The sequence below is a fragment of the Rhyacophila brunnea genome, unplaced genomic scaffold (genome assembly GCF_057557595.1).
Source record: "Rhyacophila brunnea isolate RB1 unplaced genomic scaffold, BYU_Rbru_1.0 scaffold_18, whole genome shotgun sequence".
Classification (NCBI taxonomy): domain Eukaryota; kingdom Metazoa; phylum Arthropoda; class Insecta; order Trichoptera; family Rhyacophilidae; genus Rhyacophila; species Rhyacophila brunnea.
Window position 1 is genome coordinate 10,155,296 of NW_028232837.1, and position 26,906 is coordinate 10,182,201.

The 26,906-nt window shown below is 32.7% G+C and overlaps 1 protein-coding gene across 1 annotated transcript in view; it reads left to right on the plus strand.

The window, feature by feature from the left end:
* Positions 1-26,906, plus strand: part of Sol1 (CUB domain-containing protein Sol1) — a 1,020,319-nt gene that overhangs the window by 434,088 nt on the left and 559,325 nt on the right. Inside the window, exon 6 of the mRNA XM_085945617.1 lies at positions 25,823-25,882. Coding sequence (XP_085801743.1) covers positions 25,823-25,882 — 60 coding nt within the window. The remainder of the gene's footprint in view (positions 1-25,822; positions 25,883-26,906) is intronic.

A 26,906-nucleotide genomic window follows, 5' to 3' on the forward strand; every position in this document is an offset into this window, starting at 1 on the left:
ATTACAAGATTGTGAGTATGTAGGTAGTATTCCATATATTATTTAACATACATCACTTGAAAACACCCACTGATGTATACCCACTAGAAAAAATCACATTTAAAAAAATACGTAACTCATTGACCATTATGCTAAAGGAGTCATACTTAATTGCGTCAAATTTTAACTAATGCCTCTTAATATTCACTGAAGCACACCCGAGAGGTGCAGGTTACTTAACTTACTTAAAAGATTTTTTCTATTGATTGTAATATATTTTCTCAGAATTGTTTTCAAAATTATGTATGTTCAATATATATATTTTTTTTGATATTAACGTATTTAAATAATGACTCCATTATTATACTTACTACAAAATAATATAATTTTCCAACGACATTTCCCTATAAGTTTGTATTATATATTTATTGTCGGCTTGATCAACCTGACAGACACGTAACAATGGCAATAATACCTTAACAGTTATGACACTAATACAATCAAACAAAGGCTATAACTAAGATGGTATATTACTTTAAGGTGTATAATAATAGCACATACAAACAAAAATAGTCACGTATTGTAAAAAAACATACACACACAATGTTAAAACCAGTGTCATACTATCGCATGGATTGAGGCTGTAGGTATATTAGCCTAATAATTTTTTTAAGCATTCTTTACGCCGTTTAGGAATCAAAGCAGGGATTAATTATTTATTGTTAAGACCTTCGTCCAAAATAACAAAACTTGGTCCCATGTATTAAAGTGAATACTCTACATACTAGACGCACCGCACCTTACGGAAAAAAACGAAGCTTTTCAAGTATATTAATAATTAATTGATAAATATGCATCTAACAACATTACATTAAAAGAAAAATAAACTTACGATTTGTTATAAATTGTGAATTTGTTAAAGGATCTGATCTTGTTATTACATGGTCATGTGTATTATTAAAATTTAGTTTATTAAGTTTTTTATATTTGAGGTGTCTAATTCCATAAAGCGATAAGTCCACATTTGGTCAAAATCGAGAAAAAAATACGCACGTATTCTTTGTATAATTTTACACAATATGTATTGATCTATAAATTCCAAAACGTGACATAACTCTACGAAAAAACATATTTTAAATCTCGATTTATTACAAAAAGCACCAACTCCGTGTTTCATATTATTTAAAGCTTGGTTGATTTCACGCGTGTTTAAGTCAACCAATAAGGGAACGTTCAATATAAAAAAGGGCGTCTCCCATGCTGTAGCATCTGGTAAACTCATGACAGTGCCATGGAAATATGTGCCTTATGCGGAATAAATTAGAAAGTGAGGTACAAGTAGCGATACGTCCAATTTTATTTTGCCTATATTTATTACATTTAAGAGTTTATCGCCTGAAACAAATTGCCACTTGGTTCTAATTTCGATATAGAATACAACGGAAAAATAATCTCACGTTATAACAAATAATTGAAGCTTGAAACATAAAAACGCTGTTTCCCGAAAATATTGAATTGTGAACTTGTCGCTTTTTGTAATTAGACGTCTCATTTTATTGTAAAAATTTTTGACTTATTTATAGTGTTATTATTTTTTATATTCATTTAAAAAAACAATGATTTTCATAAAAATCTGTGTAACTTGATATTATTTTTCTTTATATGCCTCTGGTAGGTAGAGGATTTGCTTTCACGAAACTTCAGATTACACCTCGGACACAAAGTTATCGTTAAATTTATTGTAATTATTTGTGATAAAGTACCACAGGGATACTCTAAAACCTGCTGGGTAGACAAACTTATAAAGTTCAGTAGATGTACTTGGCGGCAGAGCTAGAGCCGAGAATAGTGGAATGGAGCTAAGGGAGGTTTTCATTCAGCAGTGGATATGCCCCAGCTGTTGCTGATTATAACATAAAACTAACGTTATGGAGAAAGTCAAAAGTTTCTAAGTACCCATAGAGAAATAATTATTTTTTTTATTTTTAATTATTACATTAAAAGATATATTTTAATTTATAACAATTAATTATGAGGTGTAACTTAACTGTATTAAAACTATTGTTAGCGATATTGAGGCTATACCTCAGTTGAGGCATGGTCTAAAAAGATAGTGGCTAGGCGATGCACGGATTGTGCAAATGACGCGTGCCGAACGAAATATAATTTGTCATATAAATCCAACATGCGTCCATTTAATGTTCTATTTATTGTTCTATTAGCAACAATAATAATATGTTCATTGACATGTTTTCATTTTCAAGTAAATGGGTAACGTTTTTTAGTCATCTTTATACGATTTAAGAATTAATACCCCCGTCGCCATCGCGAAACAAATTGACGTGTCCACAGCTCTATTTTCACTCTTCGATTGCCAGCGAGTCCAAAATTTCGTCGCACCTATGGTTGAAAATTATTTGCCGTTTCACTGAAGTACCGTCTTAACGCCTTCCAGGAATCAAGACAGGGATCAATTGTTAAGACCTTCGTTCAAAATTCAGGGCAATAATTACTATGTTTAACCAAATCGCTTCGGATATGGACGTATTCTACTTACGTGAGGGTGTATTTAAGTGGACGTCGTTTTATGAGTTTTTAAGATAGGGTCTATCAACCTAGTTCACTTTGTGTACTTCAATGTACCTTTATTTTTCATATTTTATTATTTACTCACAATACCCTATATTTTTTTTTGAAAAATTGTTAACACTTACTTTATGTCATGTCGTGAATGCTTTGAATTTATAATTTATCATGTTCATCATATATGTAAAATAAATTTTGAATTTGAATTTGAATATTACAAAACATGGCCTATATTACCGAAACTTGAGATTTTACCTTGGACACATCATTATTTGTTAATTGTCTCGTAATTATTTATGGTATACGTCTATTTGGCTAATCTACTTATAGGAAATAATAACAAGATAAAGAGAATATTTTATATACAACGTTTTCAATTTTTCTGTTGAATTATTATGCTCAATATGCTTAAACTTGTAATTGATATGAAGTAAATAAAAAACAAACAAACAAATATAGAATACTGAAATGTCATTTTGACATTTAATTTTGATTTCCATAGTAACGCACGTACATATTAATAATTTAGTTGCTAGGACCACCCCCTTAGCAACCAATAATAGTCTTTAACTTTTTACGGATTTTTCTGAAACAACATTCCATACAAAACAGAATTAACTGAAAATGAATTCAATTCTGCTTAAAGATGGCTATAAGTATTAAAATAATGCATTTGCATCGTGTTCTGAAATATTCTAAAAGTTTCAAATGTCTAGCTAGTCGGGAAGTTAGTTAAAAATTGATTACAAGATTTTCACTGGACAAACAACTACCGGACAAACAAGAATACGAGCTAATAAAATTGTTGTAAAAAAACTAGGGACCAACAATAGTGGAGGTAGCTAGAGGTTGTTTTTATCCAGTAGTGAATCTACCCAGGCTGATGATGACAAAATAATTGTTGTTTCTCGCGATAATCAGTTCACAAAAGATCTGTCGCTCAGAATTCTAAAAAGACTTGTGCTATGTGAAAGCGTTTCATTGATTTATTCCAGTCACATAGCGTGTAACGTGTGGTTTCTTAGGAATCTTGCTCGCGACTCATGTCATTTGTCACTGTCGCTATACCTCTTAATCAGCCCCCACATTACAGGATTAACATTTCTCCTGATTAAATTAACTGTCTTCATTAGTTACTTTCATAACTCTGGAAATACATTTAACTTACTTAATAATGTCGCAGAAATAGCGAGAAATAGGGGATGGGAAGCTCGAATAATTTTAAAGTAGATACTTTTATGCGAATACATATTATATTGTCACCAAATGATATATTAGCACGCCGCTCTTTTGAAACAGTTCAATAATTGATAAAATTCTCATTATTTATCTTCACTTATACACATCTCGAAATATTACAGTATTAAAATTTCTTAATTATCAGTTTAAGAATAGTATTAGAGATGGCTCGAAATTTTCTTGAGACCCCTTTAATTGAAGACGTATGAGAATTTGAGGAACCTAAAATAATTGAACACCTACATGAAATAAATGCACAAAAAATACGAGTATATTTCCATTTTAACCATTACTTAGAGAACAATATTATCAACTTTCGAGTTACTACCAAAGATTTGTAAGTCTCGAAATCATGTTATGAAGTAATTGCATTTTGAAGTTTGACATGCCTTCTAAAATCAGACACAATGCTTATTTCTTTGTGCTTTATGTGCATGTTCTATGTATCGAATAACCTTGAATTATTTAACATATATATTTATATTTCCGACTATGTCCGATCCTAATAGGATGATATGGGCCTCCACAGAGTAGAGGTTTGTATAAACAGATTTTGTTTTTTACGAGAAATGGATGTCAGCCACTTGATTAACCTATTAGGTCCATACCCTGACTCACACACAAATTGAAAAACAATATGTGTACTTGCCAGACCCAGGATTCAAACCTAGGACCCATGGCGTGATAGTCCAACGCTTAAGCCGCGTGACCACCGTAGATGTCACATATTTATATACATATACATAATTAGTTGTTAACTTAAAATACCTAAATTATCAACTTAATAATTTTTGGCAGCAACCCTATGAATATAATATATTTTTCTTTTTTTGACCATATCCGACCCTAATATACGTATACATATTTGCAAGATCCAGGATTCGAATCTGAGACCCACGACATTATAAAGCGATGCGTAAGCCGCTCGACCATCGTTGCCATGATATACAATAAATACATATATATTCTTTTTAACACTACGACAAACCATGAGGCCCAATGACAGTAGTGTATTTAGTAATATAAGAGAAATAATCGTAAACACCCATACTTTGAGAAAAATAATTATAATATATATTGAGACCTCACTCAGGATTGAACTCGGGGACTCCGGATGAAAATTCAGTGCCTTATAGCAGTCGATATGCCGACTAAAATGATCGAGCCGTGGTCAACTACCAACTTTAAAACTGTTTAATTCGAAACATTTTTTTTGATATTTATAGAGCCTTCAGCACATTACGTTAATTTTACAATAGCTTTTAAAAGTGAAATTTATCTCACTTATCCCGGACCCCCAGGCTAGATTCCTGTCAGCCCTCCCCTTGTGGGGGCCATGGATTCCAGTATTAGTTTGATCAGCGTCACTATACATTATTTAATAGTAAAGAACATTTATCTATAGGTACTATAGTTTCGAAATTATATTTGGATGTTTGTACCGTTGTATCGGTTTTTCTTTATACAAATCCACACGCGCAGTCGGATTTCGACAAAATTTAGACAGTAGACGGAGACCAACAAGCCGGAGTGCGTGGTCGATGTCTCGAATTTCAGATTTAACCCATTGCACCCCGAGGATAGTTTTACGGTTTTTGCGGAAAATGCCGCCACGTGCATGGCCTTGAAACGCGGAATTTAATGATGTAACCCCCATTTTTATTAAAAATGTCGCTAAAATGTGTAATTTAAAAATATTGGCGTTTATTTCAGCTCGATTGGAGGTCAAACTGCAAAGTAACATGCAAATAATTGTGTTATTAGAATCGGTAATCGGCAGGGAGTCAACCGAGCCGGCGCGGTGCGGGCAATGCAGTGCCACCACATTTGATCGGAATGCTTCACTCACGGACAATTGTATGTAGCGTAAAGAGTGGGGGTAGTAAAAATCTATTGATTTTGGCACCAAATGGAAAAGCCACGAATATTGTGTATCGAAAAGCCTTAAAATAATAAATTGAATATGTACTTCTTTGTAAGATATTTAAATGCAATACATGTACAAAAATATACTATATTAATATGTAAAAATAAAAATGACTAATATTATATTTTTTATTTTTTTTTAATTCAATCCTTTACACTATATGTATTAAATTTAGATTTTTTTATTTTCAAATATTAAACCATTCTGCCGGGTGATACTACTAGTTTATTAATATTATTAAAAAAGAAATTGGAAAATAATTCACCAGAGCAATAGCAAACATCTCTTTGACGGCGGTGCCAAGTGAAATACATTTCATGCCGAAGAATTTCAATTTGACAAATGACTTTTTTTATCAGCGTCTCTAGCATTATTTTCGTTTCATTTCTTTCGCAAATCCCAATCCAAATTGCGCAAACAGAGAGTTGTGTTTGGGCCTTTTCTCTTTTTCCAAATACGTTTCGAGGTGCTTTGTGGTCCGATCGCAAATACAAACAACGAATTTCATCTGGAAATAATGAAGCGTTCTTAGTCTTTAGCCTTTTTGAATTTGCAAAGATTTTCGCTGTTGGGAAAACACCGAAAATACCTAAGTAGTACGAAGATGATTATTTAAACACAATAATACTAGGTGAATTTTGAGGACAAAGTGTTTTAAATCATTTTTTTATATTAAAGTTAATGGCTTCACCAAAACACCACCAGGGAAATGTACGTTTGGATGTAAAGCTGTTAATAATTAATTAAAAGTTGATAGTTAATTAAGAAAACCGTCAATTTGGGTCTAAGACGATTGTGCGCCAGGACAACTGGGCGCCACGCAATTAAATAAAATTCGAAAATAAATAAACGTTCGTGAATTATAAATATTTTTAAAATATGCCTGTATTATTATTTTGTATTGTTATTGTTATTTATATTAAAATTATTTTATTATTTACCTAATATTTAGTGAGAATTTAAATATGCACACGGAAGTTATAATTCAATTGTACATTTAAGCGCGTTTAAGTTCCAATTAGAAGAGGGTTCTTTTATTTTTATATCATAAAGCCTCCGGCATGATAATTCTCAATCCGCCATAAAAAATATTTTGTGTAGAGCGAAATAAATTAAAACTACTAAGTAGTAGATAGAAACTGATTAAAATTCCTCATCTTCTTTCTGTATAACGAACGTCTATTTATTTCACTCGATAGTGCGGCGCCCAGTTGTTCCATTCCCGTAAACTGTAGTATAATTTGGTGATCTGCTTCGATAATTTATCAGTACATGCTAAGATGTAAAATTTATGTACTGATTTTTACAGTGAGTATTTACAGAGTAATGTTAAATATTCGATGCAGAAAATCAATACTGTGGGTGGATATTGCGACAACTTTTAAATTATATTATTTATGAATGTCTCAACTAGTCTTTTAGTGTGGTAATGAAACGTAAAACATATTTTTATTGAAATATTTGGTATGGTTTGCTCTAAATCAGTGTTTTCTAAAGTAAGCGATAACGCCCCCTAGAGGGCACTGGAGCAATTTAAGGCGGTGGTAGTAGCCTTTAAAGCAATTGGGGGCGTTAAATATAAATAAATGGGTGGTGGAAGCAAATAAAAATCAGAAGAAGCTGAAAAACTGTACCTACACCAATGTTACATATCCTTATGTTTTTTCTAATTTATGCACTCGTGTTGGCCAACAAAAGTACATTTTTATTGTATTTCCTTCATTATAATAATATATTTTAGCAGAACATGGGCTCAGCGCGGTTGCAAATCTATTAATTAATTAATTAAATTAATGAAACCAACCTGAAATAACTAATTATTATGATTTTAGAATGCAGGCGACAAAAATAGAGCCAAACATTAATAAATAGTATATAATTTTAATGGTTTCGTAATTTTGCTTTGCCTTAATAATTTTCTGTATTTAATGCAAATATTAAGTAAGTACTATGGGTTGATTTTAATAAAAAAATATAAAAACCTTTTTTTTTATTCAACGAATAATTCACAAGATTTGAGTATGCAATATTCCATATATTATTGAACATAATAACGCAATTTGATAAGAATTTAATGTTAGACAAACTAGCTTAAATTATCGTAATCAAGTAGGAACCTGGGACCCACGACGTTATAGGACGATGCTTAAGCCGCGCGGCCATCAAGGATGGGTACGCGAATAAAAAAAGAAAAGAGTACGCGATGTGATAGATTAAATGGCAAAGGGCTGGACATGTCACTCGGTGAGTGGACAACCATTGAACTAATGCCGCTATGCAGTTGTACCGAAAAGGCACTAAACGACCACTTTTTTATTGACCATATCCGATTTTAAAAAGATTATTATGAGCATCTACGTTGTGGCGGTTTGTATTAACAAATTTTTGTTTTTAAAAAACGGATGTTAGCCACTTGCTCAACCTATTAGGTCCATACTCTGACTCAAATACAAATTAAAAAAACAATATGTGTATTTGCCAGATCCAGGATTCGAAACTGGGACCCACGAGTTAAAGGCCAATGCTTAAGCCGCTTGGCCATCGTGAGGTTACTTATTAGTACCTTCCAATAATTATTGTACATCACTGCTATGTTTCTAGGTACCTATAATGATCCTATCAATATAAAGTATTCGTTATATGTGTCATTTTTTTCTTTTATATGTCTGATCCTAATAAGATCATAATATAGGCCTCCACAGAGTGTAGGTTTGTATTAACAGATTATTGTTTTTACGAGAAATGGATGTTAGTCACTTGCTCAACCTAATTAAACTATTAGGTCCATACTCTGACTCATACGAAAATTGAAAAACAATATATTTATTGACCGATGCTTAACCCGCCCCACCGACGATGGCCGCGCAGCTTAAACGTCAGTCATAACTATTGCTTTTCAATTTGTGTTTGGAGTCAGAGAACAGACCTAATAGGTTGAGCAAGTGGCCAACATCCATTTCTCGTAAAAACAAAATCTGTTAATATAAATTTCCACTCTGTGGAGGCTCATATATTCTTACGAGGATCAGACATAATCAAAAAAATTAGCAGGTAGCTTAAATTGGTTAAAGCATATTAACGCAATACCAGTGGATATACGGGTTCAAACCCGTCAGGCGTCGTATTTTTTTCAAATGTGATTTTTTTCTAATAGGTATATAATATCTGAGGTGTTTTAAAGTTATTTATGTTAAAATAACTACATAATGTAACCATCAAGTCATCATTTATTTTAGTTATGCAATATTTATCAGGTTATATAATAAAATATATTATTATATTTCATTTTGTACTTATTCTTCTGTGTTTGATCCTTTCGTTTGACCTAAATAAATAAATAAAAAGGCATCTTATTTTCACTGTTTGATAAAAAAAATATATTAAATAAAATAATTCAAATTTGTCACTGCATCTTTTTGATATTGTATAAAGTAAAAAGGGGCAGTGGGCCAAATAAGTTTGAGAATATCTGCTCTAAATAATTGCTTAGTAAGGAGTCTTCCTCTTGCTATAATATATAATAATATTCTATATCAGATAAATCATGCCCTTGCTCAAGTTTTTGTATAGTAAAGTAGAACTTTAAGTAATTTGATCTGAAACAAACAAACAATCAATTGGCAATATCAATTACATCCAATTAAGATATGATTACGTGTTAGGGAAACTTTTCAGCGGGAGGCAGAAAAAAACTTTGTTCCCACTTTGGAAAACAATCCCTCGATTTCTCTGTAGTAAGTTATCTCTGCGTTGTTATTTCTTTCAATTTATTCGCCTAACTTGGAATACAAACAACAGTTTAATTTGATTACTTACTCGTAATAGGTACGCGATTTTGCCTAACTTATAAGAGGTTTTTGTGTAAATTACACTTCTTTGTGAAATACTTGAAGCGTACTAGTGTAATTATGTTTAACTATTTTCGGTATAAATCACTTTATTACTGCGTGAAATCTTTTTTGTCCTTCTTTTCATATATGTAATATTATAACCTTTGTAAGGATTTGAAGTTATTTTAGTAGGGGTGGCAGAAAGTCTAGCATTAGTGTATGTTTAGACATTATTAGGTATATTTAAAAACTGAATTTACTATGTAATCACAAGATTTTTTTTTATTCATACAAAAAGGGATTTATGTTGTTAATACTATCGTTACTGTAAGGTCACCTGTTACTTAGCCCATTAAACTGCAAATATTTTAATCAATATGCACTTTGTCTACTTAATATTTCGGCTATTTCCAGAATTACCAATAGAACATCTAATTAAAATAATTTAAAAATCGATATACCTACGTAATATAATATACGATAGATGAGGTGTCTAATTCCAAAAAGCGATAAGTCCACATTTGGCCAAAATCTAGAAAAAAATACGCACGTATTCTTCGTATAATTTTACACAATATGTATTGATCTATAAATTCCAAAACGCGACATAACCCTATGAAAAAAAATATTTTAAGTCTTGATTTATTACAAAAAGCGCCAAGTCCGTATTTCATATTATTTAATCTTGGTTGATTTCGCGCGTGTTTAAGTCAACCAATAAGGGAACGTTCAATATTGAAAAGGGCGTCTCCCATGCTGTAGCATTTGGTAAACTTATGAGAGTGCCACGAAAATATGTGCCTTATGCGGGATAAATTAAAAAGTGAAGTACAAGTAGCGCTAAGTCCAATTTTATTTTGCCTATATTTATTACATTTAAGAGTTTATCGGCTGAAACAATTTGCCATTTGGTTCTAATTTTGACATAGAATACAATGGGAAAGAAAATCTCACGTTAAAACAAATAATTGAAGCTAGAAACATAAAAACGTTGTTTCCCGATAATATTGTGGACACCTCAGATATCCGTCAGATTTAATTTACCCGTCATAAATTATAAATTCCCATTGCAAACAGAGCATCATATTCTATTATGAATAAAAGACATATATTTTAAAGTACATGCATCAAAGAGAGACATACTAAATTTTGAGAAAGATATATTAAGGTAAGTGAGATCAAGACTTGTGTCAATCTCTTACGGTAACTGAATGTGACATTACTGGAACAGACGGAAATTATTAGTTTAGTAAAAGGAAGGTTAAAGTTAATCGTAAAATATATTATAATACGTAAGTATAACGACTTTGTCACCAACTCCGGTTTAATTATATTTAACTAACAAACATACTCAATCATGAGAAAGAGATATGAAAAAAAGGCATAAGATTAAGATAATATTATGACTTATAGGCTGTAAGAATGTATATAAATACTCGTATGATTTTTATTACATTTTGATGACTTTTCAATCATTTAACAGATAAAACAAATAATAAAAAGTGATGATGAAATCTTATAACCCTTATTTATCTTGAAAACATAAGCTTTTATTTTTATCTACTGTAATATTATCGATCCTGTATGTTAACCCAAGGTTACATCATTGGAACGGACGGAATGTATTCGTTTCGTGAAGGGAAGGTTAAATATTACGAATATTTTTTTGATAGAGTTAAAGAATACGTGGACGAATAGAAAACACGGGAATCAACTCCCCGCGGTAAAATTGGTTATCTAGTTATATTTTGAAAATCATAGAAGGTAAGCGCGATCGAGATGGTCATTATTTTGACAGCTAGCGGCTGAATAACCTCCACCACTGTTGGCCATATTTTGAGCTTTATTTGAAATCAAACTTGGCTTGTTTGATTCAAATGATCACTCTAACCAAAATAATGAATTTGGTAGTAAATCTCACTGAAGCACTACTATGGTGGCAATAGTAGGTAATTTGATATTAAAGCATTAGACGTTTGAACAAAGAATACATTTTGTACATATTGTTAATTTACTGTAAAACTACTCCATGGGTTACATGAATTAATTTAATGGAATACTAAGTGAAACTAAAATTGAAACCGAGGTTCTTGCTATGGTCAAAAAGGCGTATTGTACTTTCTTTGTCATACTAGTAGAATCAGTGAGTGGTATAATACGTCTACATCGTGCATTGCAGATTAATAGTCGATTTTTTCTACAGTTCAAATGAGGTGGATTACGATTACCGTAGTATTTATTAGATATTTATAATAATTACAATCGATAACTTATGCATAATATTTAGTTATTTTAAGCCGATAATTTCATTTTACTTTACTATACTTTATATTAGAATAGATACTTTCTGGTAGAATTTAATTCTCACCTTTTTTTATTACTTACTTGTATTAGTGAATTTATTACGGTTCTAGTTCATAACAAATACTATCCTTAGATTAGAATAAAAATGTTAAAAATTAAATAAAATTTCAAAAATATTCTGCTAATCTCGCACCTTGCTGATGGAGTCTGATAAGCCTTACACAGGAAACTAGTTTTGATCCAGAATACGTCATGGCTGCGACCATGAAGGTAATTGAGATATGTGTAGCGATTATCTATACCATATTAATTTTAATATACTTACAAAAAAACCATCATTGAACAAATCGTATCATCCAAATTGTACCCAAGATGTAGAACAGGTCCAAAAGTAGACATAAAGAACGCTGTATGCTATATTAATTACAATAAAACAAAGAAAAATACAGCTAGAACTTCCCCAATATTCGGTTGAAGATAATAGTCTTTCGGCATTTTCCTCACAGAGATAACGCTATGAGAGGGCAAAGGCCTTTGTGTGAAGCCCTCCCTCGGCTTTCCCCCGGGAGCGGCTTACAGCTGAGTATTTGCATAAAAATAATTACTTACCCAAGCTCGCGACTTTGTACATCAATAGTTAATGGCTTTTTTTATTACTGGGGATGCTCAACCCGAACGGCAGTTTGATCATATTTTTATTATATACAATAAATAATGGTGTCAGTTATAAGCCACTTTATCCTCGGATATTTGTGGAAATATTTATAACTGAGTTTTGTATCTAGTATCCATAAATAACATTTATTGGTATTATTTTAATTACCACCGATATGAATTTTATCATAGAAATACTGTATACATAATATATTATTATATTAAAATGGTGAATACGTCTTTCTAGTCAATCATTTAGAGCAGGCCTGGACAAACTACGGCCCACCAAGTATTTCTGTGGGGCCCGCGAGCTTTAATCGTATTTCTGAAAAGTCTACTTTTTTCTATTTCTTAACGCCCTTTTAAAAAATAAAATTTTGATAAAGGTACATGAATTGAAGGGTGGATTACAAAAACAACATATTATGTCAGAACTGAACAATTTTACAGGAGAGCAAAAAACTTTATATAATCTATTCCTTGTGAAGTATGGTTATTTTTTAATTTGATACTACACAATGTGTGGTTATTTTTCAATGAGAAATAATAATCATTATGAACTTTTGAAGTTCATAATAAATATGCAAAAGACACTGCTTTCATTTGACTTAATTATTATGGTGTATTCGTAGAAGCTCGAAATTCGTAGAAACTTTAACACCTTTTAACCAGTGTTATGTGCTGTTTTTTAAATAACAGTAATTGAGAGAATTATTATTTAAAAAAACGAAATGACTCATAAATTTCAAATATGAAAAAATCTAACAGATATGTTGTTTTTGTAATCTACCCTTAAATTGCACCGTCGAGATGAAATCTGCAAATTTTAAAACACTCTTAATTCAGAAAAAATTGAACAAGTTAAAGATTCTCTTCGAAAATCTTTGTTTATTTTTGGATCAACCTACATAATATGTGGATCAACAAGGAGATAAGAGAACGCACCAAGCAGCCTCTCATCATGCTGAAAGTGAAGAGGCGACGTTGGACCTGGCTTGGCCACGTGCTGCGGATGCCAGAAGAGAACTTCAACCTGGCTTGCCTGTTTTTCAAGCCGACCGGATTCCGGCGTCCTGGAAAGCCGCTAAATACAATCTACAGAGTGTATACGTTGGAACTATGGAATGCTGGTTTGACCTGTAACGAAACAAGAAGATTGGCGAGCGACATGGATTCCTGGAGGCGCCGCGTGGTGTCCAAATATGGTAATCTCAGTTTTAGGTAACTGCTCCTGAGGTATTCTTAGGCGTAAAAAAATCTTTATACGCTCTATTATACGCTCAATTTAAACTGAGTATGTTGCAAGGCGGTTGATTTGGTTCAGACGGGCCCAATTGGCCACGCGGACCTGATTGCAACAGAGGCCAATTTTTCGGCATTTGAAAAATTTGCAGCGTCGTATAGGGAGCGGGATAATCCCGACTCCTCCATATAATCAGACTAAAATCTTGTGTACGCTGGTACACAGGGCGCATCACGCCGGCAGCAGTAGAGCTGGACCTAACTTTCTCACTTTCTTTCTAGAGTCAGTCTAAAGCACCGAGGTGCATGGTTGCAAATGATCGGTACGGTGCGGCTCCATTCGGGACGAAATATGAGCAATTAAATATTCATTATGTCGCAATACAGCGCTGTGGAAGGCGGCTGTACAGGCACGGCGGGTGGAGGAGGGTGTATTTGTTTATGTTTGTGTTGTTATTAATTATTGCGTTGACTACTTGTAAGCTCGAGTACTTTTCGCGTTGACTGTAGATAAAACACTTTTTTATTTACATTAATAATCAATTGGTTCAGTGTCACGCGTTTAGGATATTATTGTTATAGAATTTAGATGTGGGAAAAAATTTTTTTTTAAATCATCGTAAGTGTTGGCCAGTAATATTTATTAAAAAGCGTACTTACTAGGTATAATGCTAGTCAAAATCGATATTTTTGTAAAAACTTGCATGTTTATTTTGAATCACTCCATATTTTGCATACTAATACGAATAGGTATGTGTCGATACATGGCATACTGGAATGAATTTTGTATGCACGCGTCAATCAAACTGGCTTGAAACTTGCATTCGGGGGGTATTGTGAATATTCGAACATTGCTTTATATGAAGATATATTTTACGTATATGTAATATACCGACTGTATTTTCTATGCTAGAACCATTTATTTATTTATACAATCGTAAGGTTCATAACTCTCGTTATTCATTACTTAATTGAGCTATAATTCTATATCAGAATAATAATAATAATATTGATCTATGAAAATATATATATTTTTTAAACGATTTTAATTTCAATGCATTTAAAATCTTATTGTATACTAAATTATTTATCACTTGAAAACTTATTTATATGTTAACATTTTCCAAAAAAAAAAGTTTTAAATGTACACAAATCATCCATGCAGTTCCATTAAAAAAATAAATATGAATTTTAAGTCAATAATAGACAAACAAAATAAATTAAGCATATTATGTTTGACATTTAGTAATCATTCGCATTATTTAATGAAAAATAGTTGCTATAGTATGATGTTCTCACTGCTTTAGTGAGTTTTAAAACATCGTAGCATTTATTAGACTCTTTTCATATACCTACAATATGTTTTGTGCAAATTTATACATTATGGTCCCCCTATTATAATGTTTACATCCAAAGCATTGAAAGGATTCATTATCTTACTTTGAAAAGGTTCTAATTGCACTTGACCATGTTTTGAGCTATGAGCGTTTGAAATTTGGAATGGTGATATTTTCAATAAAAAAAGACATGTAGATAGAACTCCGGCATACTGCTAATTCCCATATTTGACAATATATGACTCTGAAATGAACGTATATGATAGAATATGGCTAATAAAATCTTTTCACATCAAAAATTCATTTTAGGTCAAAACGTTAGAAAGTTAGAACCTTTTCAAGGTAAGGTAACGAGATGTCAACGTAAACATTGTATTAACTTTAAATTTAATATTCCAACTAATTTATCTACGTTAAATTTAAGTTAAAAACAGCTGACCTTTCGATTATGTTTAAAACGTTAAATCAAAGTTTAAACTGCAAATATACGAGGGTGGGTCAATAAGTCCTTAGAAAAGCCGACAGGTGGCGCGACTAGTACTGTAAGCGGCTTGTTTTCATGCAGCGGCACTACCGATTCAGTATGCTGCGAAGTTTCAATCAGATTGGTCGGGTTGTTGTGTGTTTCTCGTTCATTTAAAAAAAAATTGCTTGTGGAAAATGGAAAAATGGAAAATGGAGAAAATTGAGTTTAGAGCTGTTATTAAACATTTTAATATAAAAGGGTTAACAGCAAAGGAAATAAAAAATGAGTTGGATTTAGTTCACGGCATATCTGCTCCTTCACTTGCAACTATTTACAACTGGTTAAATGAATTTAAACGTGGTCGTACATCAACAAAGGATGAACCACGCTCAGGACGTCCTGTAGAGGTGACTACACCAGAAATGATCAATAAAATCCACGATATGGTGTTAAGTGACCGAAGATTAAAGTTGAGTGAGATAATTGAGGTTACAGGGATCTCAAAAGGTAGCGTCATTTCTATTTTACATGACAAATTGGGCATGAAAAAAATTTCTGCAAGATGGGTGCCGCGTTTGCTCACAGTCGACAATAAACGCAATAGGGTGGTGGCCTCTAAAGCCCTGTTGTCGCTCATGCAACGCAATCCGGATGAATTTTTTCGTCGCTTTGTGACTGTAGATGAAACATGGATACACCACTATACTCCCGAGACGAAAGAACAGTCAAAGCAGTGGATTGCGAAGGCAAACCATGTCCAAAGAAGGCGAAAACCGTAAAATCAGCTGGTAAGGTTATGGCTACTGTATTTTGGGATGCACGTGAAATTATTTTCGTTGACTATTTGGAAAAAGGAAAAAAAATAACAGGGGATTATTATGCATCTTTATTGGACCAGCTAAAAAACAAAATTGAAGAAAAACGGCCTCATTTAAACAGGAAAAAAATCCTCTTTCATCAGGACAATGCCCGTGTTCACACATGTTTACGATCAATGGCTAAAATTGAAGAATTGAAGTTCGAATTGGTCGACCACCCACCGTATTCGCCAGATTTAGCCCCCAGTGACTTTTTCCTTTTCCCAAACTTAAAAAAATGGCTAAGTGGACAACGTTTTTTTTCAAATGAAGAAGTCATCGATCGGTCAAATGCTTATTTTGAGGACCTTCCGAAAACTTATTTTTCTGACGGTTTAAAAAATATTGAGAAACGTCTAACCAAGTGTATTGAGCTCCAAGGAGATTATGTTGAGAAATAAAAAAAAATACAAAAATAAAAACTGTTTTAATGCTTTTTTCTAAGGAATTATTGACCCACCCTCGTACCATAATAATATTATGTGATTTTTTTTTATTTTAAGACAATTTAAAAAATATAAACGTACGAGGGCACTAGAAACGATGATGGCACTTTCCATTTTTGTGAAATGTTATTGAGCAGATCTAATGTATTTTTTATTGGTATAATTTCCAAAAATGTGTTTTTAAATGATGTTTTTGTATTAATAATATAAATAATATTTAAGTATTTTTATAAATTATTACCAATATGAGCTAGAAAAAAGTATCTAGCTCTCTACTGTTCTACCGTTCAGTCCAGAGTTCATCGATTCGGTTAGGTTAGATTAGGTAAGATTAGGTTAGATCAGGTTAGGTTAGATTAGGTGCTAAGGTTAGGTTAGGTTTTTTTTTATAAAATATTATTAGATTATAAATACATGAATCAATGCGTAAATTTATGATAGACCAATTTCCCACAGAAATACGTTATATTGTTAAAATAAATATTATACCAAGGGTTGTTTTTATATAAATAAAAATAAGGGATACTTTTTCATGTACAGATAATAATACTTGACTTAGACTTCCCACAATATTTTAGAGGATGTAGTAATATGGATGGTAATATTCATATCATAAAATCAATAGTTTATGATGTTTTTGTGGAACATATTATTCTGTATCCTCTATAAGAATTATTTTACTTATATCTCTAGATATTCCCCCTTGATTGATCCTTGTCCGTTTTAACATATCGTAAGTACAATCAATCTCTATCCAGTATTCAAACTATATAAATAAATAATTAAGTGAATGTAAACTGGACTCTTGCTTCAGACTCCATAGCGATAATTTATGTTAAATACCTTATTTTACAATTGTCAATTAAATCATTCACTGCTGACTAGATAATGACTTTATAATTACCACCTTTGAAATGCACGTTAATTACATCGATCGGCCGCCTGGTCATTACGCGCCAGGTGCGTCTTCAGCGTCCAATGTATTAATTGAATGCAATAAAATACAACATTGGACGCTAAAGACTCGCCTAGCGCGTTACGACGAGGTGGCCATTCGATATAATTATCATGCTATTTAAATGTGGTGATTAAAAAGTAATTATCTAGTCAGCAGTCAATGTGTAAGATAAAATCGTTAATTACTAATTTTGGATAATTATAACAGCCTGGTTAAACCTGTAATAAAAAAATAATTATTCTTGGCATTGTTCTGATTATTGCTTTTTGTTTATACTCTTAATAAATTCTTCTTATATACTGTAATACTTATAAAATAGTGAAGTTGTTACAGGAATTTGCAAAACTTAACAGCAGGTACGAACGATTAGTGTAAACGTGGATAACTTCCCTATAATGACGTTGGCAAAGCAAGTCAAGTGAGGTCCGCTAAGCTTCTCATTAGCAAACCGTACACTTTAAACTGATTAGTGGAGTATTAGTTAATTAACTGAGTCAACACTTCGCTACCAGTCATAACAATAAGGCACTCGAGTTTCTTGCACGTCTAATTGCGTTTGCATTCCGGCTCGAGAAATGCATCTCGCGTAGGTACTTACTTAGTTGTTCGTAGAACATTAAGAATATATGAATATCACGCTCTGGTGGACTTGGAAGCAATAATGTTTCAGCGTTCAAAGAGGTGCACGTGGGTGTACCTCAAGTTTAATATGTACATAGCGTCATATTGATCAATTAAAATAGAATATTACAACTTGGCGCATCTGAGTCGTCTACGCGTTCTCGTAACACTCAAAAGATCCATAAAGCACATGCGCGCACACAAAAAAATTATATGAGAGGGGATGCATTTCAAAAAAATATCCAAAATAGTTTATTATCAATTTTTAAGGCGGCGGGAGGAGAGGGGAGTAGTTTAAAAAATTTAGGCATTTCCACTGATTTCCACTCAGCCTACTAATTATAGCTTCCCAGTGATTCAACCGTAGACAACTGGGTGAATTCCCTATCCCCAGACACTCCTGACTTGAGTTCAGCGCTTAATATTACAGTGCTCATCTACAAGTTACTGCAACCTATCATATCAATATGTGGTTATCGAGTGAGCTTGACCTAATTAATGGTTATTATTAATTATTAGTATCATTGACATCCATTTGTATCATCCGCGTTGTCTTGCCTTTTAAAAATACTTCTTCTTCTTCTTCTTCCATGGCGCTACATCCCAGGGTGGGATTTGGCTTCCTCCACAACCGCTCTCCACTCACTCCTGTCTCTCGCCACACTTCTCCAGTTACCGGGTCCTCCTATATGAAGCCAGTCTACTTCTACGGCGTCAGCCCATCTCCTTCTTGGACGGCCTCTGGGTCTCTTCCGTTGGGGTAGCCACTTCGTCATGATCCTTGGCGCTCTAACTTCAGGCATTCTCTTCACATGTCCTGCCCATCGTTGTCTTTGGGACTTACAGTATCTTATGATTGTTTGCTGTTCAATCAGCTCTTCCAACTCGTGGTTCATTTTTATTCTGTAGTTCCCATTTTCCAACGTGGGTCCAAAGATTTTTCGGACTATTTTACGCTCGAAGACAGCTAATTTTTTTTCCTCGTTTTGAGTTAAGCACCAAGTCTCACAGCCATGAGTGACCACTGGCCTTATAATTAATTGTTTTATAAATTAGAAGTTTACTTCTTCGGCCTAGAATTTTCGACCCCACCTTGCACTTGCAGGCATGCCAGCATTTATTCCCGGAGATAAGGCGGATTTTTATCTCCCCTGCTGTCTTATTTTGGGTATTTAGGCTGGATCCGAGATACGTGAACTTGTCCACCCCTTCATATGCATGCTGTCCTATGTCTATATTCTGCAGCGGTACCTGATCGCGTGTGCTGACCATATACTTAGTTTTTGACTGGTTAAAAATACTTCATCAGAATATTAAGCAGTCTCCAGTATTATAGCTCGGTTTAACCAGGCTGCTATAATTAGTTCAAAATTTGTAATTAAGGATTTTATCTCATTAAAATACTTTATTAGATTCATTTATTAGATAATTGTATAATCAAGTATATAACATAACATATTATATTAACAGTATGACGTCTGAAACGAGAGTCACATCATCACAGTAGAGAACATCAAGTGATAATACAACATAATGTAACTGAGGTAAGGGATTATCAAGGCAAATTTACATAGCATTATTTCTTAATTTGCGATATTATTGATTCATTAAATTATTATATTATTTTGCTAAATTATCTTTTTGTTGAAATTTGACTGACTCAGATAAATTGCTTGTTTTGTAATTTTAACAATATTATGTTGCAAAATACATTGTAGTTTTAAATTAATGGTTTCCTGCCAAGTCATGCTGGATGGTAGGGTATTAAAACAAACTTAGGATGCTAACTTAAAGGTACACTCTGTCTGAAGATCCGTGTAGCACCCACATAACTATCGTACCCTCCATAATGTCAAGCACTGATTTGACCTTATCGGAAATGGCTCACTGGCAGAACATTCAGGCAAATTAATGTTATTATCATACTCAACTACTTATCAAATTCGTGCAGATAGTACTATAAAATATTATATTTAACCAACTCCTAGCTTTAAGACCACCACTAATCAGTTTTGGCTTAATCCCCAAAAATTTTATATCATTATAGTGTATGTTATTGAGTATGGTAGGATGTAGAAGGAGGTAAGTCTGTTAAGTTGTAAAAATTAACACATCTACGCATTTATTCTATAGACCAGACTACTTTCGGCCGCTACGGCAGCTATATAGGGTAGGCTAGTATCAAAGTATTAGCACTTATTGAAACAATAATTATAGTAAGTTAGCCGTCTAAACAGTCAAAACTCTCTATCTCACTCTAAAATTTACCACAACCAAAAGATGTGCTGTTTAAACATAGCACTTATTGTAACAATAAAATTACAACTTACTTATTGTAATTGTTACAATAAGTGATAATATTTCGATAAAAATCTACCCTAGATAGCTGCCGAAGCGGCCGAAAGCAGTATTGTGTATAGAATAGGTGCGCTGGTATATTGTCAAGATTAAGAAAATGTTGAGTTCTTCTTGTATAAAAAATGGAAAAAATGTTTAATTATTATTATTAAAAGTTTATGACTGATAAAGTCGATAACTTTTGGAATTATTTAATGATTTAACTTATACGTAGGTAGTTAATTATAATTATTATAATTTTTCAAATACGTAAGTAAAAAAATACTCAATAGATTCGAACGAAATAGGTTCGAGTTATTTCTGATTTTACCTGAGCAGTCATTAAAATTAATCAAAATCGAACATCAAAGAAGGACGTTTTCTTTTGATAATATTTTTATTATTAATAAAAAGAAGTCTACCGCTGAAAGCCAAAATATCTATTCAATAACTCCCTCTGTGCCAGGATGGAATAATGGGACCCTCCCTCTATGATTCTTCCAATTCGGCTGACCCTCTATTCAACCGGTAAGTAAGTGTACCAACATACCTACTCACTCCGATTGCCAAATGAAATACAAAATATATAATATAAATATATACGTATATAATATAACTATATTATAATATACGAGAATTGGAGTTGAATTTTGTTTCATCTTCAATATTGTATTGATAAACCTAAAAAAGACATACACTTTCTATTTTCCCAGCCATCGGATCAATTCTACGTGCCATGGCTTTATAGACGACTACTCTACAACCTCGGCTACCGTAAGTGTTAGGCGTAAAACCCACTTAACGCAGCAAGTGTGGCTCTCGCGCAAAATTTCACAAGTGGCGCGTAAATCAACGAAAATACAACGTAATCAAATACGCCAGCGCCCACTAGATTTGACGACGCATTATGCGCGCCCGCCCCATGAGTCATCGTTTTTTGGCTTCTCGGTGATACGAATGAACGAACATACAACGTATCCATTCATTGAAAACGGCGAGCAAAATTACGCTCTTCGAGGCGTCGTCGATGCGACGGGCGAGAAGCCATTATTTAAGAACAGCGAACTCTTTGTTTAGTTATTGCGTGTCCGATTTTAATTACAAGCCCCGAGAAATTTATTAATATTTTTATTGCTTTTTTATGAGAAACGCTGATAATAATAATTATTTTGTGCTGCTTGAGCCCCTTATTACATAGGTGAAGGGTAATGCGCGGGTGGGAGGGGGCCTACTCAGTAGTGAGCGCGTCGAGCGCTTTTTTGGTGGGCTTTATGCCTTAGAGCCGTTTCACACGGGACACATGTGTCCCAGCCACTGGTGCGTGAAGATGCCACATTAACACATAAATTAATTGGAGCGTTCAGACGGAGACACACGAGTGTCACGTTAATTTATATGTAAATGCGCCATCTCGACACACCGGTGGCTGGATACAGGTGTCCCACGTAAAACGGTTCTTTCGAGATAACTATACGAATAAGACACCGATACTACTTAATTGCAGACACACTAAAACCGCCGTGAATAGATTGTTATTCACATATTTTATTTGTCCGGCTGTTAGATCAATCCTGCGTCCCATGGCTTTATAGATGGCTGCCCTATACCCTCGGCCACCGTGGGTATTACGAGATAAAAAAAAAACAAATTAAACACTGATACTTCAGTAAACAGACTATACTAGCAGAAAGACAAAACCGCTGTATATCATTATTCTCATATTTTATTTATGCAGCCATTGGATTGATTTTGCTTCCTATGGTTTTATAGACCACCGCTCCACAAACTCTTATACAGTGAGTACTACGAGATAAATATATTCTAACCAAACTAGTCACCGATACTACAGAACATACCTGACTAAAACCACCTTTGGTGGATTGTTTTTCTCATATTTTATTTGCGCGGCCGTTGGATCAATCCTGCGTCCCATGGCTTTATAGATAGTCACTTCACAAACTCTGCTAGAGTACAACGAGATAAATAAATTTAAACCGAACTAAAAACCAATACCACAATAAAGATACTAAACTACCAGAAAGATAAAACCGCCGTCAGTGTTATTCTCATACAATTCTATTATATTTTGAAAAGTGCAGTTTTTGATATACTGTAATATCTTCAATCATTTTCTACATAAAACGCAATCTTTTCTATCACTATAACAGTCTAATTTTTGAGACAATAATTCTAATTATGTAGTGGTAGTGAAGTAGTAGTATAGTAGTATTAGTGAAATTATCACATAGACACCAAGCCGTAAAGAAAATCACATAGATGTAGTTTTGAGACCTAAAAAGGAATGTAACCATGATGAAAAGCCAGTGTCTTACGAATTTGACTATAAGAGCCGAGCCACACCGGGCGACTCTGGTCTCGAGACCAGTCGCCGAGACCAGACCGATGTATGCTTGCTTGCGCGACTACTGGGCGATCAGGTGTGGCATGATTCATATAACTGCATACATGAATGAATGTTTGAGGACGTGTTAAATAGGTTAAATTTATAATTGTATATATTATCATGTTTCTTTAATATTTACATATACAAATGCTGTCTTTTCTACTTTCTTGTTATATTAGTTGTTATTTGTAATTAGGATATTTTTATAATTTTGTATTTATTATGTATTATGGCGCATTGGCAAATCGCTGTAATGCCGTAATACTCTTTTTCTGAATAAATAAATAAAATAAATAAATGAAAATCAGTTCAAATTACAACATTCCAAACCTAACAATGTTATGTTGTTATTCTGGTTACCATAGAAATAATATTTTTTAGTCCGTTAAAACTAATAGAAGTAGCCGCCATTTTTGGCAGATATTTGACGCTGGTATACGATACGAGATATTGTGATTTTTCATCTAAATATTCAAATTCAAATTTTGAAATTTTATTTATTTTTACAGAGTGAACATTACAAATTATTAATTTAAAATGTTCACAACATGACATATAGAAGAAAAGAAACATTAATAAAACAGTAAGTATTATGTAATATGTTACTTCGAATGTGTGAAATTGCGTATTATACGAAATCGGCAATATTTTGCCTAATTCATGAATAAGGCAACGGGCTTGCATTATTCATGAATTAAGCAATTTATCTGCCGAGTGCCTGAATTTGGCAGGGTATGGAATTCTTAAACTGTCAACATGACAGTAGAAAAGTAAACTTAATACGGATGGTTTTATTAGTTATAATTGGACATAATATTATTATTATTAGGTTAGGTTAGGTTTTGTAATTCTGAATTCAAATGAATGTCCATTTTGAGGCTAGCTAACAACTGTCAACAAACTATCAAATCATACTATCGCAAACAAACAATCGACCATTGCCCGATACCCAAGCACGAATCAAATCGCGAAAATATCTTTTTAATAAAATTCTTCCGTTATCATAATATATATTATACTATTAAATCATATTAAATGAATATGAACGTCATTGAAGTTATTGATTGGTATATTTGTATATAATCAATGACATTTGACACATTTGGTGAGTTTGATTAGTTGCAAAAAACACCACTGGAGCGCGACCATCTATTTTGACCAATGCATGAACTAGGCAGAAAAGTTAGTGCCGAATTCATGCATTCGGCAGATATTTTGCCTAATTCATGAATAGGGCAACGGGCTTGCATTTCATGAAATAGGCAAAATTTTGCCGATTTTATGTAATACGCAATTTCACACATTCAGCGTAACATAAATAAAAAAGAAATAGATCAGCATTAAACAGTAGAAAGGTGTAAATACAAAAACAAATGATACAAGAAAGTACACTAAATGAGCTAAGCAGACCCGAATTTATAAAATAGTGTCCACCTAAACTCACGCTCACACAAGTGGAATATATCAACACCCGAAGTAATTTGGTTGAACATAGCTATCGCCCTACCAATTGGCATTACAAGTGGCAGGTTGGTTCTGCATCTTGGTAGAATAAACAACTGATACCATCGATTCCTAAGATAATTATCAGAGGTACACAAGCCAATACCACCCAGAATGGCAGAGTTTTCACATAATAATGGTCGCTGACATTCATTAGTTACTGGTTTTGGACTGATTTTGACTGTGGGAAATTGAGAAAATCTATGCTTGATTTGTACTGTACAGAATGAAGCTTTGAATGTTTACACTTTAGAGGACACGTTTATTTATTAAATTAATTAAAATTCTAGAAAATAATTCAATATAAACCTAGAAAGCTCCTTTTGAATCACTTACACGAAATAACATAACATCATTTTGAAACATTTTCCTTTATCAAAAGTATTAGGGTTGCAATATATTGTGGCAAACAAATTTACTAAGGGTTGTAATTAAAATACGTTAATATCGTTTTCAATTACCTCTCGTGGCAGTTTCAAAGGTTTGCCTTTTGAAGAAGAAAGCCATTATTATAACTAAAGTAAAGAAAATATTTACCCCAAGTCAATTGCGTCTGCGAATATTTCATGAACGCGGTTGTTAATAATTTACTTGTATTATTTTGATACAGAGCATTACATTACAGGATTACAATATGGCAGGAAAATGACAATAATATTGTATTTTTAAATAACCAGTAAACCGGTGTAATTTGTAATATAAATAAACCGGTATTTAAATTAATTTTGTACTTAATCAAATCTAGCTGTTCAATACTTAACTGTTCTAAATATGACGAAATTTAATGTGGTGTAGTGTGAGACTTGTGAATATAAATATATAATTTCAGGTTACTTCAAAGTGAAATCATGCCGCTATTTTTAATAAATAAAATGTTACTAATTACAATGCGTAAATAATATGTATAAATTATTATCTTCTTTATCAGGCATTATTTATACAGTTAATCATTTTATTTATAAATAGTATGTATTATTATTATTATATAAAAAACGGTTACACGGTTTATAATTGGTTAAAATTATATCGGTTACAAGCCCGGTTTTTTTTTTTAATTTTGTAAATAATAATATATACGTGATCTTGTATTGTGTCTGTGAGATAAATTCAAAGCGCTGTTTTCTCATTTCAGGTTAAAAGAGCGAATACGGATTGTCTTTGAAGAAGTCACCCTACAAAAAGGCGATTTAAGGTAAGATTATTATTTCATTTCCAATAGGATTTTGTTTTATTGACAATGACGTTTTTAATATAAAAAAAATTGAATTCTACTGCTATGTAATTTTTTTTCATTTAGGTTACTTTAATGATTGTAAATCATATTCCAGATATAGATCAAACAATATAATATTAAAAAACAAAATTAATTTAACAATTGATACAAGCTCAGCTAAGAGAACATAAAGGTCTATTATAAAGGTATTGGAATATTTACAGAACATGAAAACTTTTTTTACGAAGACAATAAAATATGCCGTGATAATAATATTATATTAAATTCAATTAAAGCCAACGACAAAGTAAGGCGATTCGGATAAAAGAGTTAACAATATTCTGACATCATTTATGAACTTCAACACGGATTATTATTACATATCAGTCCATATCGGTGGTTGAAGAGTGTCTATTCTAAAGTTCAAATTACACTGACAAGCTCTGAGGTCGATCGTCAGCGTGGATTAATCGTGAATTGTCATTTTGGATCGTTTCGGTGGAGTCGCGGTCAAAAAAGAATAATTCCTATTTTTTGCACAGTAACAGTTGGGTTAATAATAACAATTGAGATTGTGCGGTTATCGCCAACCTAACTTTCAACTAACGTCGACTGGTTCGTGCACTTAAATAGGTATTAACTATTTTGACTCCAGAAAACGATTCAAATTGACTTTCACGATTGGTGCAGCAGACAAACGGGGAATAAGTGCTATTTAAAATTTTACTTAGAAGCCCCTAAATTCTTTGATATTTACCAAAACTTCAATGTTATATATTTTAAAATAATATTAGATATTATACATAAATAAATTAGTAAATTTATCACTGACCGTATTATGTTATATTGTTAAATATTATAGCAAAAGATTTTTTTTATATAAATTAATAAGGGATACCTCTAGACTAAGTGCAGATAAGACTGGATATTGTAAACTAGCTGTATTTTCATAATATTGTCGAGGGTGTAGTAACATGAATGGCAATATTCACATCATAAAATC